This window comes from Hemiscyllium ocellatum, chromosome 2 (assembly GCF_020745735.1).
Source record: "Hemiscyllium ocellatum isolate sHemOce1 chromosome 2, sHemOce1.pat.X.cur, whole genome shotgun sequence".
Taxonomy (NCBI): domain Eukaryota; kingdom Metazoa; phylum Chordata; class Chondrichthyes; order Orectolobiformes; family Hemiscylliidae; genus Hemiscyllium; species Hemiscyllium ocellatum.
In genome coordinates, this window is record NC_083402.1 from 5,895,014 (window position 1) to 5,912,125 (window position 17,112).

The 17,112-nt window shown below is 41.5% G+C and overlaps 1 protein-coding gene across 1 annotated transcript in view; it reads left to right on the top strand.

The window, feature by feature from the left end:
• The window catches only part of rictora (RPTOR independent companion of MTOR, complex 2 a), a 212,927-nt gene that overhangs the window by 111,965 nt on the left and 83,850 nt on the right, over window positions 1–17,112 (top strand). The window contains exons 8-12 of the mRNA XM_060834273.1: window positions 6,049–6,218; window positions 7,039–7,106; window positions 8,327–8,394; window positions 9,363–9,445; window positions 11,371–11,458. Coding sequence (XP_060690256.1) covers window positions 6,049–6,218; window positions 7,039–7,106; window positions 8,327–8,394; window positions 9,363–9,445; window positions 11,371–11,458 — 477 coding nt within the window. The remainder of the gene's footprint in view (window positions 1–6,048; window positions 6,219–7,038; window positions 7,107–8,326; window positions 8,395–9,362; window positions 9,446–11,370; window positions 11,459–17,112) is intronic.

The window sequence follows — 17,112 nt, forward strand, 5'->3', positions numbered from 1 at the left end:
CTGGAGATCAGAGTTGAAAATGTGTTGCTGGTTAAAGCGCAGCAGGTCAGGCAGCATCCAAGGAACAGGAAATTTGACGTTTCGGGCTAAAGCCTGATGAAGGGCTTTAGCCCGAAACGTCAAATTTCCTGTTCCTAGGGGGAAAAAAACTAGACAAACTTACACAAAATAACAACACTGACAACACAGAAGCATGGATAAAAAACTTATCTGACCAACCCTTAACAGACACTGAAAAAGCCGTTTTAGTAAGAGAATTAAATTACAACTTGCAGGATGTGGACAAGAAAGATTTCTTAGCAGCATTAGAAACAGCACTGAAAGACAACCAACTGAGAAGAAACCCAGCAAACCATCAGCCAGGCAGTCGCACAAACCTTAAGCAGAAAAAAGGAAGAAAACACACTCAATACACAAGAAAGGAAAGCACTAAAAAGACTAAAACAAAGATAAAAACATTGTTAATCTACCTACAGACAGGACGCTTGGCAGTCATCTTAAATCAAAGAGACTACATTGAAAAAGCTAATGCATTACTTGCAGATGCCAACACTTACCAACAAGTGGCGACAGACCCATCCCCACAACTAGAGAACCGAATCACAGCCCTACTCAAAACACTTCAGAAATCTAGAGAAATAAATAAGAACGACCTCCAGAAACTGAAACCAGATAGGTCTAACACACCATGCTTCTACGGATCACCCGAAATTCACAAACCAGGACCCCCCCTCAGACCCATAGTCTCGCTCCCTAGAACACCAACTTACAGATTGGCCAAGGAGCTACGCCAAAGACTAAAACACTTAAAGTCATGCCACTCCATCCACTTCAGCCAAGAATTCCTGAAGGCCAAAGACACCAAGATAGAAGAGGATGAAATAATGGTCTCCTTTGATATAACAGCCCTGTTCACATCTATCAACATCAACCTGGCCAAGGAAACACTGACTACATTATTAGAAGAACCAAAGACACATACACCAAACACCACCAACTTCATCAGCAAGGACAGTATTGTCAACCTAGTGGACCTATGCCTTACCACATACTATCTTCAACAACAAAACCTATAGACAAACCAATGGAACACCCCTGGGGTTCTCTGATATCAGGGTTCTTAGAGACAGTAATGCTGAGACTCGAACAAACAGCTCTGCCAACCATCCAACCCAGACTTTAGGTCCGCTATGTGGATGACACCTTTGCCATCACTAAACAAAGCAAATTGGAGGACACCTTCAAGACTATCAATAATATCCTTACTGGCATAAAACTCACTAAAGACGAGGAAAACAACATCAAACTGCTATTCCTAGATGTTGCAATAGAACAAACTGCTAATGGAGAACTTCAAACCAGCGTCTACAGGAAAACAACATATATGAACCACATACTGAACTACAGAAGCAATCATCCCAAACCCACAAACGAAGCTGCATCAGAACATTATTTCAACGTGCCATCACGCCGATAGTGTATTCAAAAAGAACGGGTACCCAATGAACACAGTCTACTGATTTCTGAACAGCAAACCCAAAGAAGCAGACAAAACACATCCAGAAACTCTAGCCACTCTTCCCTACATCAAAGGCATCTCAAAATGACTGCCAGCCTAATCAGACCCCTTGGCATCATGGTAGCCCACAAACCCACCAACACACTGAAACAGCAGCTAATGAACTTGAAAGACCCTATACAGACAACAAGCAAAACTAATGTCATTTACAAAATACTGAGCAAGGACTGTAATGAACACCAATTAGCCACAAAACGACATGACCCCCTCTCACTGGTATCCTTACACATGGATGAGGAAGGACACCTCTTCGACTGGGACAACACATCCATCCTAGGACAAGCCAAACAGAGACACGCACGAGAATTCCTAGAAGCCTGGCATTCCATTCGGAGAGCACACAACAAACACACAGTCAGACCCAATCTACCACCCCTGAGAAAAAAACAGGAAATAACATCACTGCATGAAATGATGTCATTACAGGAAATGACATTACCAACATATAAACAGAAAGCGGACTATGCCACCAGTGCTTCATTTGTAGGCTCACTGAAAATGTTACATAGTATGGTGACAAAATGTCTGAAAACTGATCTTCTAGTTCAGCGAGTTAACCTCCATCCAGAACCTCAATCTGAGCTACAAATCTTCTCAAAACTCGCTAGCTGTATACTACAGGGAGGATAGTAATGGGCTGGTCAGTAAGACAGGTGGAATTATGGCAAGTGGAATTCAAGCTGGAAGAGTGAGGAAATGCACTTAAAGAAGGGCTAACAAAACAAAGGATGACATAACGAATTGTCAGATTGTGAAAAGTACTGAAGATCAGAGAGATCTTAGCGTCCGTCTCCACAGATGCCTGAAGGTAGCAGGCAGGTAGATGAAGTGGTTACAAAGGATATTTGTTTTTATTAGCCTCAGCTCATAGGGTACAAGAGCAGGGAGGTTCTCCTGGAACTGTACCTAACGCTAGTTAGGTCACAACCAGAGAACTTTCTGGTCCCCACATTATAGGAAGGATATGCTTGCAGTAGAGAGGGTACAAAAGAGATTTCCCAAGATGCTGGCTAAGCAGCAAGAACTAAGCTATCATTTTAAGATTGAATAGACTGGGATTTTTCTTGGAGCAGCCGAGGTTGAGAGGGGACCTGACACGGGTATAAAAGATTTTGAGGGTTAAAGATAAGAATGCATTTTTCTTTCGGTTAGTGGAAGGGTCAATGACCAGGGGACATAGATTCATAGAAAGAGGGAGAAGGCAAAAAGAAGAGTTGAAACAAATTTCTTTCGGAAGGTGATGAGAGTCTGGAATTCATTGCCTGAAATAGTTGTTGAGTCAGAAACGTTTAAGCAGCATTTAGATATTCACATCTTGGTGCAATAGCTCATTAGAATATGGGCCAAAAGCTAGAACATGAGATTAGTGTAGTCAGATTTTTGTTCACCAGTATGGACACAGTGGGCTGAAGGGCTCCTTAGCATCTTTCAACCTGCTGCCATCTAGAAAGAAAATACAGAAGATGCCTATGAACAGCATCACTTGCATGTCTACATCATCCTGACTTGGAACTAGATTACCATTCCTTCACTGTCACTAGGTGAAAATCTTGAAATTTCCTCCCGTAGAGCAATGCTATATGTTACTGCACCTTATGGATTCCAGTGCTTCAATAAAGCAGATACCATCATCTTGTAAAGCATGAATAGGGACAGACAATAAATGCTCACCTAGCTAGCAAAACCAACAGCTTGTAAGCAAGTTTTAAATATATTACGCCTTCAATCAAGGTCTATTTTCATATTTGATATTAAAAATTCATATGCAAAATCGCTTTTCAGGTACCGAAAATATATTGCTGTTAGTTGAAAAATGAAGACATAATTGTCCATTAAATTGGACCAAGAACTTTTCATACAATGATACCGTAATTTCAAGTTGAATTGTGTTCAAATTAAGAATTAATCTTAACTACACAGAGTAAATGCTGTTAGTCTTTGTTTTTACAAAAATTATTTAAATCACTTCTCTTTAAAAATACATGGCACTTAAGAACCACCAGACACTGAGCTTCTTATGTGAGCCTATTATGTATCATCTGCAAGAATGCTTCTGAGGCAATGTGATTTCTTCAAAGCAAGTTGGATACTACTTCAGATACAGCACTTCAATTTATTTTCGATGTAGCTACATGATCCTGTATTTTCAGTTCAGTAATGTCCTGTTCCTTCCCGTTGCTGCCCCTCCTCTCAAATCTAAAGTACGTAATATACATGTACTCTTTGTGAGCAAACTAAATTGGGCACTGGCTGAACCTAATTGTGAAGCATTTGTCTGCTCAAAATGGAAGAATACTGGGGTGGAGGAATCCTCATATAAGACCAGGTTTTTGAGGGCACTATTAACATCAGAAAACGGTCTACACAATGGCACAGGGAATGGCTGCTGAAATGGATTCACATCAGTGGAGAGATGTAACACAAAGTGCTGAGAAAAGTATTATGTGATAATTTAGTCAGTGAGGATGCATTATTCAATACAGCACATTGAGGGAGGTGTTATTGAATGGTGAAGTGAGGCATTTGGATGAGTGCTAATAAAGATGATCTGTAATGCTGAAGAGTCACTGGACACGAACATAAATTCTGTCTCCTCCCCACAGACACTGCCAGACTGCTGTGTTTTGTCAGCAATTTCTGTTGCAGTAACGTAAGGTATTGAGGGAAAGATTACTGAGTTATGCAGCAAGACAGCATGCACACAAGATGTTTGAACTTGTCCCTTCACATGGTTTCTATCGTATCAGCTTCTGTCGCAGCAGTGCTTTTCCCCAATCAGCACTGCTCATTAAAACATTTAAAACAAAGGACAAATGAATATTCAGAAATACCTTTCATGCTCTCTATAAATCCTAAAGCTCTTCACAATGAATTAATTTTGAAAGCTTGGACATATGCAGAGCAAACAGATAATGACAGGAAATGCTATGATGTAAAGTGTAGGACTTATGTACACAGTCAGTTCTGCTATATTGCGTGTTTCTTCAGCGTGAATTGGCTATAAAGTGATTGAAGAACTTGGATCATTATTTGTAGAACGTAAACTTTCCTTAACTGCATTAGCAGCAATCCGATTCCGGTCCCATTGGTTTAAATGGTGCTGCTATTACACAATTTTTTTAATAATGCGGGATTGCACAGGAAAGGAACTAACTCATTATGTCAAACAGACTGTATTTTAAATTGAACTAGTGGCATGTGAGTTTTCAGTGCCCTGATGAAGAATTTTAATCATTAACTTGCAAATATTTCTATAGCCATGGTGTTTTCTTTTAAAACACAGTACAGTATCATAGCAATATTTCCGAGAATGATGTTGTTTTGTTTACATTGCTTACGAGTGAACAAAGTAAAATGTACATTGCATCAGGCTTTCAGTTAGGTTTTGGAATTTTTTGGGGGTTTAGGGGAAATGCCCATAACTTGAATGAAAAGCATTGAGTTTCATTTGAGCAGTTTGTAGAAGTCTTGGCAGAAACTGGGTATGTGAAACAGTTGTTCCTGAAAAAGGGAGGTAGTTTTAGGATTTTTAAGGAAAAGGTTACCCCTATATAAGGAATTTGTTTAAAATCTCCAGACCAGATGTTAGATTAGATTAGATTACTTACAGCTGAGGGGTGACCTTATAGAGGTTTACAAAATAATAAGGGGCATGGATAGGGTAAATGAGCAAAGTCTTTTCCCTGGGGTCGGGGAGTCCAGAACTAGAGATCATAGGTTTAGGGTGGGAGGAGAAAGATATAAAAGAGACCAATGGGGCAACTTTTTCACACAGATGGTGGTACGTGTATAGAATGAGCTGCCAGAGGAAATGGTGGAGGCTGGTACAATTGCAACATTTAAGAGGCATTTGGATGGCTATATGAATAGGAAGGGTTTGGAGGGATATGGGCCGGATGCTGGCAGGTGGGAGGAGATTGGGATGGGATATCTGGTTGGCATGGATGGGTTGGACCGAAGGATCTGTTTCCATGCTGTACATCTCTATGACTCTATCTAGGACTCTAATAGGGATAATTTCCACCTTTATCGCATGGGATGGCAAACTATGTCAGTGAATTTCAATAGGAATGAACGTCAGCCACGTATTATTTCACATGATTACCGGTTTACCACTCGATGGGTGATGGTGAAAATTATGTGCAGGCAGTTTGCTTGGTGTGGACTGATAGCTGTAATATTAGGAGATCCTGTACTCTTTGCCCCATGTTGTGCGATCTTACTCTCTTTCTGCTGGAGGATTAGGAAGATGAAGGCTTCAATTGGTTTCCAATCTGGAAGATAACAGTTCTGACTGCATTGCTGCTCTCATCTTTGTCTAGGCCTTGAACCAGATAAAAGTACAGAAGTAAAACTCAAATAGCTGTCAAATGTTCGGTTTGTCTCTTTGCACTTTCTTCTTGACAGAGATCCTGAGTTTTCTTGTTTTCTGTTCTGAAAATGCAAGCTTTTCTTTTTAACTTTCTCAGCACTTCAGAATGCAGAGGTGGTTGCCCTCCGAGGAGGTCTCAGCACCATTCTGAAGAATGTGATTGATTGCCAACTGAATCGCATAAATGAGGCACTCATTACTACCATTCTGCACCTGCTAAATCACCCAAAGACACGGAAATATGTAAGAGCTGATGTGGAATTGGAGGTAAGGCCACTTGTTGATATTGGTTACAGTAGAAATGGCTAACTTGTGCACCCTGTTACATGGTAATCTTGTTTATACAAATTCTAGTGTATATACTTCAACAAGTAAACAAGGTACAGTGCACAGCCTCTGCTTTAAAGCTACCAGGAGCATTATCAAACTTTGATGCAACTTTAGGCAGCAAAAGATAAGAGTAGCAAGGATATCAGGATAAATTCTCCATTCGGTGTGGGTTCGGGAATTTGGGAAGTTCATGATAGGAAATCACTGTAGTGTGGTATGTAACTATTTGGGATCGAGATGAGTAACATTTTTTAGGTTTAGGTTTGTGAATCTTCCAATTTTTCTACTCCAGAATATTGTAAAAATACGATCATTGAATGTGATTAGAGCAGGGGTTGACAATTTTTAAAATATTAGTGACAGGGATCTGGGGAAAGTGCAGGAAAATGTAATTGAATAGTGGAACACGCTTGACAGAGCGAAAGGCCTACTATTGCTCCTACGTGCATGTTATTAGAGGTCAGGACTGAAAGGACTGCCATTGGAACTGTCCTGATTTTCCCCACACTTCCATGTCGTAGGCAGAGCATCCATTTCCATGTCAGAAGCTCAATTAGGCAGACTATTTTCAAATGAATGATTGTGAGCTTTGAGAAGGAAACTGATTTCTAAGTGGTTTTAAATCGCATAACATTTCAGATACTATGTGCGTAGGGAGTATTTGAGAATTTGTATGTGTAATGTGGATGATTGATTGAAGTGTTAGTTAATTAACGAGCTAGAATTGTAAGGGACAATGTTGCTTTCTTTATTGCAGCAAATTTTAGCACCATACACAGATTTTCACTACAGACATAATCCAGACACTGCAGAAGGGCAGCTCAAGTAAGTTTTCTTTTTCATTTTATTTCAAATACCATAAAATGTATTTTCCTGAAAAGTTTATTGTGTAAGAGCCCACATATTTGATTTTTTTGGAGCAATAAACTGAAATGAAAAGTAGACTGCCGTAACTGAAGATCAGATGTTGAATGTTGTTGAGTTGCACAATGCAGTGATGATTTTTGGAAGCAGTAACATGGAGAATTCAACCCGAGTAGCATCAAGAATCTTTTGAGTTAAGAAAATTCTGCCCAACAACAGCCTTCTGAGCTGCAACGTTTCAAGCAGAGGAGAGAAGCGTCCAGTCTGCAGAAAGAAAGCATAATCTTTCTCTCAATGATAAAAAGATGGGAAAAAAAAAGAAAGCTTTAAAGAATTCTGAAGCAAGGAAAGACCTTGCTCCCCAAATAAAAAGCAAACTAAAAGGCAAAACTGAGGGTCACTTGACCCGAAACGTTAAGTCTGATTTCTCCCCACAGACGCTGCTAGACCTGCTGAGCTTCTAGACTTAATCTTTATTTTTGTTTCTGATTTACAGCATCCACGGTTCTTTCGATTTTTTTTATTTAGTAGCTAAGAAATTCTTCTTTGCCTCTACTCTTGTGCTGTCATGAAAAGTCATTTTACTGTTACAGATGAAACCTCATGGATTGCTTTGTCCTGTGTAACAGTCAGTCGGCAAATTGGTCTTTTTGATGGTCTCGTTGGGATCTGATACATTTTGTGACAGCTTGTGGAACAGTGGGGCACATTTATTGGCGCACCTTTCCAGTTAAGACCTGATAACTGAGGGACAGATCAACAAGTTCTAGAACAGTGACCCAGAAAAGGAGGGCTTTCCATGATTGCCGAGTCGATAAAACCTTGATGTACTGGAGACTGGTTAGGGTACAGCTTTCATTCAGTTTGTCGAGTTAGCATGCTTCCTTCAGGGGCTGGCTTTAGTGCTTTAAGACTAGAGAAAGGAAATTGGGTTTAATAACTTAGTTACTGTCCAGTGATTCACACTTCTTTGTGTTCTGGCATTGAGCATGAACAGGATTGTGTTTAGCTATGATTCAGTCTGCAGTTATGGAGTCTACTGGCCCATATTTGCAAAGTGATCACCTGGTACAGTGGTTTATAATTGCTGTTGACTGCAGGAAGGATGTATTTTGAATAGAGAAAAGGTAAATATAATTGCTGTTTTCCAGAGTTTAATTTTTGTTTTTGATTTCATGCAGAGAAGACAGAGAAGCGCGGTTACTAGCCAGCAAGATGGCAATAGTAGCAGCCTTCCGCTCCTGGGCGGGTAAGACTCAACAAGATGCATGATGCACATCAAATCTATCACTGTCTCCACACCAGCTGAGATCAACATGAAAGTCCCACCTTCTCAACCTCACTCCTTGCCATTGGTATGGTGACTCTCAGGTTAAATTCACCCGGAGTCACCTCCTGTCTAATGAGAGAGCAACCCTATGGTCCTCTGAGACACTGATGACAACTACTATTATTTGCCTTCAATAATATATTGTCATTCCAAACCTTCACATAGTTTGGAACAAAGCTCTGAAGAAGAGTTCTATCTGGCTCGGAACCTTAAGTCAGTTCTCACTCCACACATGCTGCCAGACGTGCTGAGCTTCTCCAGCACTTTGTCATTAAAAATCAATCTGATTTACTAATAGCCTTTAGGGAAGGAAATCCACAGCAGTCTGGCTAAACATGACTCCAGGCCCTCAGTATTACAGTTGACTCTTACCACCCTCTGAATGGCTGAACAAATGACTCAATTCAAGAGCAGTTCAGGATTGACAACAGGTACACCGCTTTCTGGCACTATCCAAAATCCTGTGAAAGACGAAATAACAAAAAGTTTAGTCTTTTATCTGTTCTATATTTATTATTTCACTGATCTATTTATGTTTAAGATATAGAAATTGCATTGACTATCAGTATGTAAACATTGAATACAATTTTATAAAGTAATTTGGGATCTCAATTTTTTTTATCCCATACACAGTAGTGACGGTAGAAGTAAAGCATTCTCACACTATCACCCAGCTTTATCTTTTGGTTTCACATCATTTCATGATAATTTTGTATACCCATTTACATTAACGTAATACTGTGAATGACTGCAACAAATCACAGAAATTACAAATTCAGTGCTGTAATTCTAGTAGTTTCTTGAAAACGTTATCTAAATTTGCTTGCACAGGATTTGAAATTCTAACCATCTTTGATGTTGTCTGCCTCAATTGTTCTTGTTTGCAGGAATTATAAATCTCTGTCGGCCTGGAAACTCTGGTATCCAATCTTTAATAGGGATACTTTGTATACCAAATATGGAAGTACGGGTGAGTAGATATTTTAGCTGAAATTTTAACGTCCACAGCATAGAGTCATACAGCACGGAAACAGACCTCTTGGTCCACTTATCCATGCTGACAAAATTTTCCAAACCACACCAGTGCCATTTGCCTGTGTTTGGCCCATATTCCTCCAATCTTTCCTATTCATGTACCTGTCTAAATGTCTTTTTAAATTTTGTAACAGTACCTACATCTGCTATTACCTCTGCAGGCTGTCCCCTGGTTTAATCCTTTTCACTTTGGTCTCATTCCTGTGGATCCACAGTACATTACATCAATGAGCAATTTGACAGAGTCACTACATGTTCCATCCTTTACAGTAGCTGCTCCAACTTTTTGGGCTAGTGTGGGCTAGCCACTAGGGTTTGGGGTTGGGGGTGATGGAGGATTTCAGCTGCTCACAGACTCAGGGCCCAATGAGCAAATTTCAGAAAGATCAAGTTTGAGACAACATGAATTTCAGAAATAAAACAATTGCAGGGGCAGGTAGAAGTAGGTTTTATTCAAGTACAGTGAGAGTGTACAAAGTCGCCATCTTCTGGCACCATCTGCACAAGGATGATAGGCAGACAAGACTTTGTGCAAGTTAAGACATGGGCAACAGAGTTTTAAATAATGCCAAATTTATGGAACATACAAGAGCCAGACAGAATTGAGTTGGAATAGTCAAGTCCAGAGGTAACAAAAACATAAATAGAGTTTCAATGGTGGATTAGCAGAGACAGGCAACAGACACATGATGCTCAAATAAAACAACTGCAAATGCTGAAATCTGAAACAAAAACATGGATGGAGAAACTCAGCAGATGTGGCAGCACGGTCACAGGCTGCAATTCATTAACTCTGCTTTCTATCTACATGCTGCCAGACTGGAGTTTTTCCAGCAATTTTTCTTTTTGAGGCACATTATGTTGGAAGTAGCCATATTAGTAGTGGTGTAAATGCGGTCTGAAGCTCATTCATGGGTCAAATGTGAAACAGAGGTTGACAACAGACTACTCAGTTCAGAAGAAAAGTCACTGTACCTGAAACATTAACTCTCCTTTCTCACCATAGATGCTGTCAGATCTACTGAGTTTCTCCAGCACTTGCTGTTTTGCTACTTTAATGTGGGACTGTGGTCAGGGAGAGGGATGGAGTTTGGAGTGGGGATCAAAGTCAATAGCTTCAGTTTTTTCACTATTTTAGATTAGATTAGATTACTTACAGTGTGGAAACAGGCCCTTCGGCCCAACAAGTCCACACCGACCCGCCGAAGCGCAACCCACCCATACCCCTACATTTACCCCTTACCTAACACTACGGGCAATTTAGCATGGCCAATTCACCTGACCTGCACATCTTTGGACTGTGGGAGGAAACCGGAGCACCCGGAGGAAACCCACGCAGACACGGGGAGAACATGCAAACTCCACACAGTCAGTCGCCTGAGTCGGGAATTGAACCCGGGTCTCTGGCGCTGTGAGGCAGCAGTGCTAACCACTGTGCCACCGTGCCATCCTATTTAATTGGAAGAAATTTGATTTTGCCCTGGACTGGATGTTGGATGTCATACTTCAGCGGCAGTGGAGAAGTTATGAGATGTGATGGTAAAGTGGAGTTTCAGTATTGTATCTGGGAAAACGAATTCTGCCATTTGGATGGTGTCACCAAAGGGGCAGCTCATATTTGAAACAAACCCAAGGATAGATCACTGCCCGAGCAGGAAGATAAGTCATTTACTCTGTAGGAAGTTGTCAAAAAAGGTCAGATCTGTTGGACTGTTTTTTTTCTTTTTGAACTTTGTTGAGAATTGAGTGACTACATCAAATGGTTTCTTGGTGGCTGTACTGCTGTTGTGTGTTGTCAAGGAATTCTGGCAACAAACTGTTTGAAAACTAACACTTTCCTCCTTTTTCTCACTTTGACAGCGTGGTCTGCTAGAGGTGTTATATGATATCTTCCGTCTCCCTATCCCTGTGACAACGCAAGACTTTTCTGAAGCTCTGTTCAGTGTAGGTGGGTAAATATTCTCATTGTCTGTCGTATGATCAACACACTTGAAATGAGGTGCTCTGATCAGCTGAGCGTACTTCTTAGTTAGTGAACATTTCTTCTGTTGCTTGTTTTGTGCTCATAACAAAATGAAAGTTTTTCCTAATTGGTCACAGACAAAATACCCAAGTTTCTAAATCGCTGTGACCCATCCAAGTGCATGCTGAAAACTGTTTTCAAACATATAGGATTCTCTGCCTGTTGGTACATACTGTAATGTGTCAATCACTTGTTCATCTCTGGAAGCCTTTTATTGAAGTCCTGCATTTGGCAGATACGATATAAATTAAACAATGCGAGTTCAGAGATTGGATTTTTTTTGTGATTTAGATACTCTGCTACATTAAATAAATGCAAGTTACTTCTGATAAATGGAAGAGCTTCCCTATGCCATTTTCAGTGACACTTGGATAGTAAGAAAGCTCAAAGAGGTGTTTATTCATAAGCATTGCCTCTTACTAGAGCAGGTTAGGAGTTACTGTTTCATAAGATTGTAGATCAGTGACCAGTCCCACAGAGTAAAACAACTTAGGTTCGTGTTGAAAATCAATTTCCTGGCCTTTACTTTCTGTTCACAGTTAGGTGATAATCCTCAGTCAACATTTTATTCTCTCAGGCATTTGTAGTCAACTACATACTGTGGAATTGATATCACATCACACTAAGCCTAATAGGTACAGTAAAGCACAAACAAAGTACAGCACAGGAACAGGCCATTCAGTGCACCACGACTGTGCTCACACATACCTTTCTAAACTAAAAGCCTACTGCCTCTACCCTGTCCATATCTCTCTATTCTCTGCCTATTCATACATCAGTCAAGATGCCTCGTAAACATTGCTCTTGTATCTGCCTCTATCACCACCTCTGGTAGCACATTCTAGGAACTGAGCATCCTCTGTTTTAAAAAAAACTCGCCCCTCACATCTCCTTTAAACTTATCCCTTTTTACCTGTGTCCCCTAGTAATTGACATTTCTACCCTGTGAAGAAAAACTCTCAACTATCCATTCTATCTGTGCCTCTAATAATTTAGTAAACTTCTATCAGTCTTTGATGTTTGAGTGAAAACAAACCAAGTTTGTCTAATCTCTTCTCCTAGCTAATACCCTCCAGACTACACAACACCCTGGTAAACCATCTCCAAACCTCCACGCCATTGTTGTAGTCTGGTGACAAGGCTGTACATAACATTCCAAATTTGGCCAAAGTGAAGTTCTATACAGCTGCAACATGACCTGCCAAGTTTTGTACTCTACCCTGACAAATGAACTGCAATATGCGGCCTTGACCACCTTATCCACTTGTGTTGCTACTTTGAGGGAACTGTGGACCTGTATGCCTGGATCCCTTTACGTTGATGTTACTGTATATTTTCCTCTTGCATTAGACTTCCAAATTGCTTCACCTCACATTTGTCTGAATTACAGCCTTCATCCTTCCACTCCTACGCTCTGTCTTCTATGACTAAGACAATTCTGTATCCATCTTATCTACTCGTCACAGTTTACATGTGACTTCACCTTTTGTCTCAGGCTGTCATGTGTACAACCGCTGCAGCTGTGCCTTCATCAGTCATCAGGTTTCTACTCCTGTTGGACCATACTAAGCCATTGCCTTTTTTTAAACACTAGCTCTGTAATTTTTTTAAAATATGCTTTTCTGTGATGCGGGCGTTGCTGGCTGGCCAGTAGTTATTGACTATGCCTAGTTGCCCCTTGAGAAGGTGGTGGTTGTTGAACTGTTGCACTGCACCTGCTCTGGGTTGTCCCTTAGTGCTCTTAAGGAGGGAATTAGAGGATTTTGGCCTAGCAACAGTGAAGGAATGCCAATATATTTCCAAATCAGGACGGTGAGTGGCTTGGAGGGGAGCTTGAATGTGGTGTTCCCATGTATCTGCTGCCTTTGTTTCTCTAGATGGAAGTGGTGGTGGGTTTAGAAGCTGTCTGAGGATCTTTGGTGAATTTCTGCAGTGCATCTTGTAGATAGTACACACTGCTGGTACTGAGAGTCTACTTATGGCTGCGATGCCAATCAAGCGGGCTACTTTCTCTTGGATGGAGTCAAGGGTTCTTGAGAGTTGGTGCTGCACCCATCCAAGCAAGTGGGAAGTATTCCATCATGCTCCTGATTTGCACCTTGTAGATGGTAGACAAGCTTTGCAGAGTCAGGAAGTGAGTTACCTACTGCTATATTTCTAGCTTCTGACCTGCTCTTGCAGCTGCTGTGTTTATAGGGGATTTAGTGATGGTAACACTGTCGAGGAGCAGTGTTAGATTGTCTCTTACTGGTGATGGTCATACCCGGGAATTTGTGTGGCATGAATGTTAATTTTCACTTCTCGGCCAAAGCTTGGATATTGTCCAGATCTTGTTGCATTTGAACATGGACTGCTTCATTATCTGATGAGTTGCAAATGTTGCTGAACATGGTGTAATCACCAGTGAACGTCGCCACTTCTGACCTTGTGATGGAGGGAGGGTCATTGATGAAGCAGCTGAAGATGGTTGGGCCAAGGACACTGTCCTGTGGAACTCCTGCAGAAACATCCTAGAGCTGACATGACTGACTTCTAACAATCATGACCACCTTCCTATGTGTCATGTATGACTCTAACCACTGGAGAGTTTGCCCCCTCATACTCATTGACTCCAGTTTTGCTAGGGCACCATGCTGCCACACATGGTTAAAGGCAACCTTGATGTCAAAGGCTGTCACTGTCACCTCCCCTCTGAAATTCAGCTCGTTTATCATAGAGTCATAGAGATGACAGCATGGAAACAGACCCTTTGGTCCAACCCGTCCATGCTGACCAGATAACCCAACCCAATCTAGTCCCACCTGCCAGCACCTGGCCCAAATCCCTCCAAACCCTTCCTATTCACATACCAATCTAGATGCCTTTTAAGTGTTGCAATTGTGCTAGCCTCTACCACTTCCTCTGGCAGCTCATTCCATACATGTACCACCCTCTGCATGAAAGAGTTGCCCTTTAGGTCTCTTTTATATCTTTCCCCTCTCACCCTAAACCTATGCCTTCTAGTTCTGGACTCCCCCACCCAGGGATTTTGTCTATTTATCTTATTCGTGCCCCTCATGATTTTATAAATCACTACAAGGTCACCGCTCAGCCTCTGATGCTCCAGGGAAAACAGCCCCATCCTGTTCAGCCTCTCCCCGTACCTCAAATCCTTCAACCCTGGCAACATCCTTTTAAATCTTTTCTGAACCCTTTCAAGTTTCACAACATGTTTCTGATGGGAAGGAGACCAGAATTGCAGACAATCCCAACAATGGCTTAACCAATGTCCCTGTACAGCTGCAACATGACCTCCCAACTCCTGTACTCAGTACTCTGACCAATAAAGAAAAGCATACCCAACACCACCTTCACTATCCTATCTATCTGCGACTCCACTTTCAAGGAGCTATGAACTTGCACTCCAAGGTCTCTTTGTTCAGCAACGCTCCAGAGCACCTTATCATTATGTGTATAAGACCTGCTAAGATTTGCTTTCCCAAAATGCAGTCCATGTTTGAACCAAGGCTGTAATGAGATCAGGAGCTCAGTGACCCTGGCAGAACCCAAACTGGGCATCACTGAGTAGGTTATTGCTGAGCAGATGCTGTTTGATAGCAGTGTGGATGACACCTTTCGTCACATTACTGATGATCAAAAGTAGACTGCTGGGTTGGATTTGTCCTACTTTTTATGTACAGAACCTACCTGGGCAATTTTCCATATTGTTGGTTAAATGTCCTTGTAACTGAATTTGAACAGCTTGGTTAGGGGACCGGCAAATTTTGGACCGCAAGCCTTCAGTAAAATTGCCGAATGTTGTCGGGTCGCTTTGCAGTATCCAGTGTCTCCAACAATTTCTTGATATCATGTGGAGTGAATTGAATTGGCTGAAGACTGGTATCTGTAATGTTGGGGACCACTGGAGGTAGCTGAGATGGATCATCTACTCGGCACTTCTGGGTGAAGATTGATACGAAGGTTTCAGCCTTACCTTTTGCATTGATATGCTGGACTCTTCCTTCGTTGAGAGTGGGGATTTTGTGGAACTGCAGAGAACAATACAACACAGGAACAGGCTCTTCGGCCCTCCAAGCCTGCACCAACACATTTTGCCCTTGCATACTAAAACTGTCTTCACTTACAAGATCTGTATCCCTCTATTCCCTTCTTATTCATGTATTTGTCCAGGTGCTTCTTGAATGCTGCTGTTGTATCTGCTTCTACCAACACCTCTGGCAATGCATTGCAGGCATTTACCATCCTTTGTGTGAAAAACTTGCCTCGCGCATCTCTGTTAAGCTCCCTCCCTCCCACCCTTCCCACTTTGAACCTGTATTCCCTAGTAATTGACCCCTCCACCCTGGGAAAACAAGACTTCTACTTTCCACTCTATCCATGTCATTCACCATTTTACAAACAGTTCATTCCCACAACCTCCTGTGTTCCAGTGAAAACAAACGCAGTCTATCCAACCTTTCTCCATAGCTAAAATCCTCCATACCAGACAACATCCTGGTAAACCTATTCTGTATGCTCTCAAAGCATTCGCATCCTCCTGGTAGTGTGATGACCAGAACTGTGTGCACTATTTCAAGTGTGGTCTAACTAAAGTTCTATAAGACGACGACTCCTATGAGTTGCTTAAACGCCCACCATCATTCGGTCTGAATGTGGTAGCACGGAGGACCTTAGATCTGATCCGTTGGTTATGGGATCGCTTAGCTATGTTTATCACTTGCCGCTTATGCTTGTTTGCAGTGCAAGTAGTCCTGTTTTATGGCATCATGAGGTTGTCATCTTTAGGCATGTCCTCCTGCGGTCTCCATTGGACTGGGTTGATCCTCATCTTGATGGGTAATGGTTGAGTTAGGGATATGCTGGGTCATGAGGTTACAGATTGTGCTGGAGTACAATTCTGCTTTTGATTGTGGGATGCTGTTGATGGCCCACAGTGCCTCATCAATGCTCAGTCTTGAGTTGCTAAATCTGTTTGAAGTCTATCCCATTTAGCACAGTGATTAGTGCCACACAACACGATGGAGGGTATTCTCAATGTGAAGGCGGCACTTGACCTCCATAAGCACTGTGCGATGGCTGCTCTTACCTATACTGTTATTGACAGATGCATTTATATTTGTTGGTGAGACTATTAAATGACTGAATCGACAAATTTTACATCTGGGCTACCAGTCTGGTGTTATATAGCTAATCTACTGCCCCCTGTTTTTACAACTTCTATATTTCACATGGCCTTGGTTTTTACAGATCAGTTTACAAACAGGTAATGTCACCTCAGCTGATTTGCCACCGAGGATGGTCTCAGTATCTTGAGTTAGAGGGGGAGAAACGTATCAGCTAGATCGCTACTTCTGGTTACTATTCATTAACGCCTGGTGATACACTGGGGCAAAGTGACTGAGGAGGATAATTTTAAAATAAACTTAAAAATCATATAAAATCAGGTTATAGTCCAATATGTTTATTTGGAAGCAGTAGCTTTTGAAGTGCTGCTTCAACCACCTGATGAAGAAGCAGCGCTTTGAAAGCTCGTGCCTCCAAATAAAGCTGTTGGATTATAACCTGGTTTGGTGTCATTC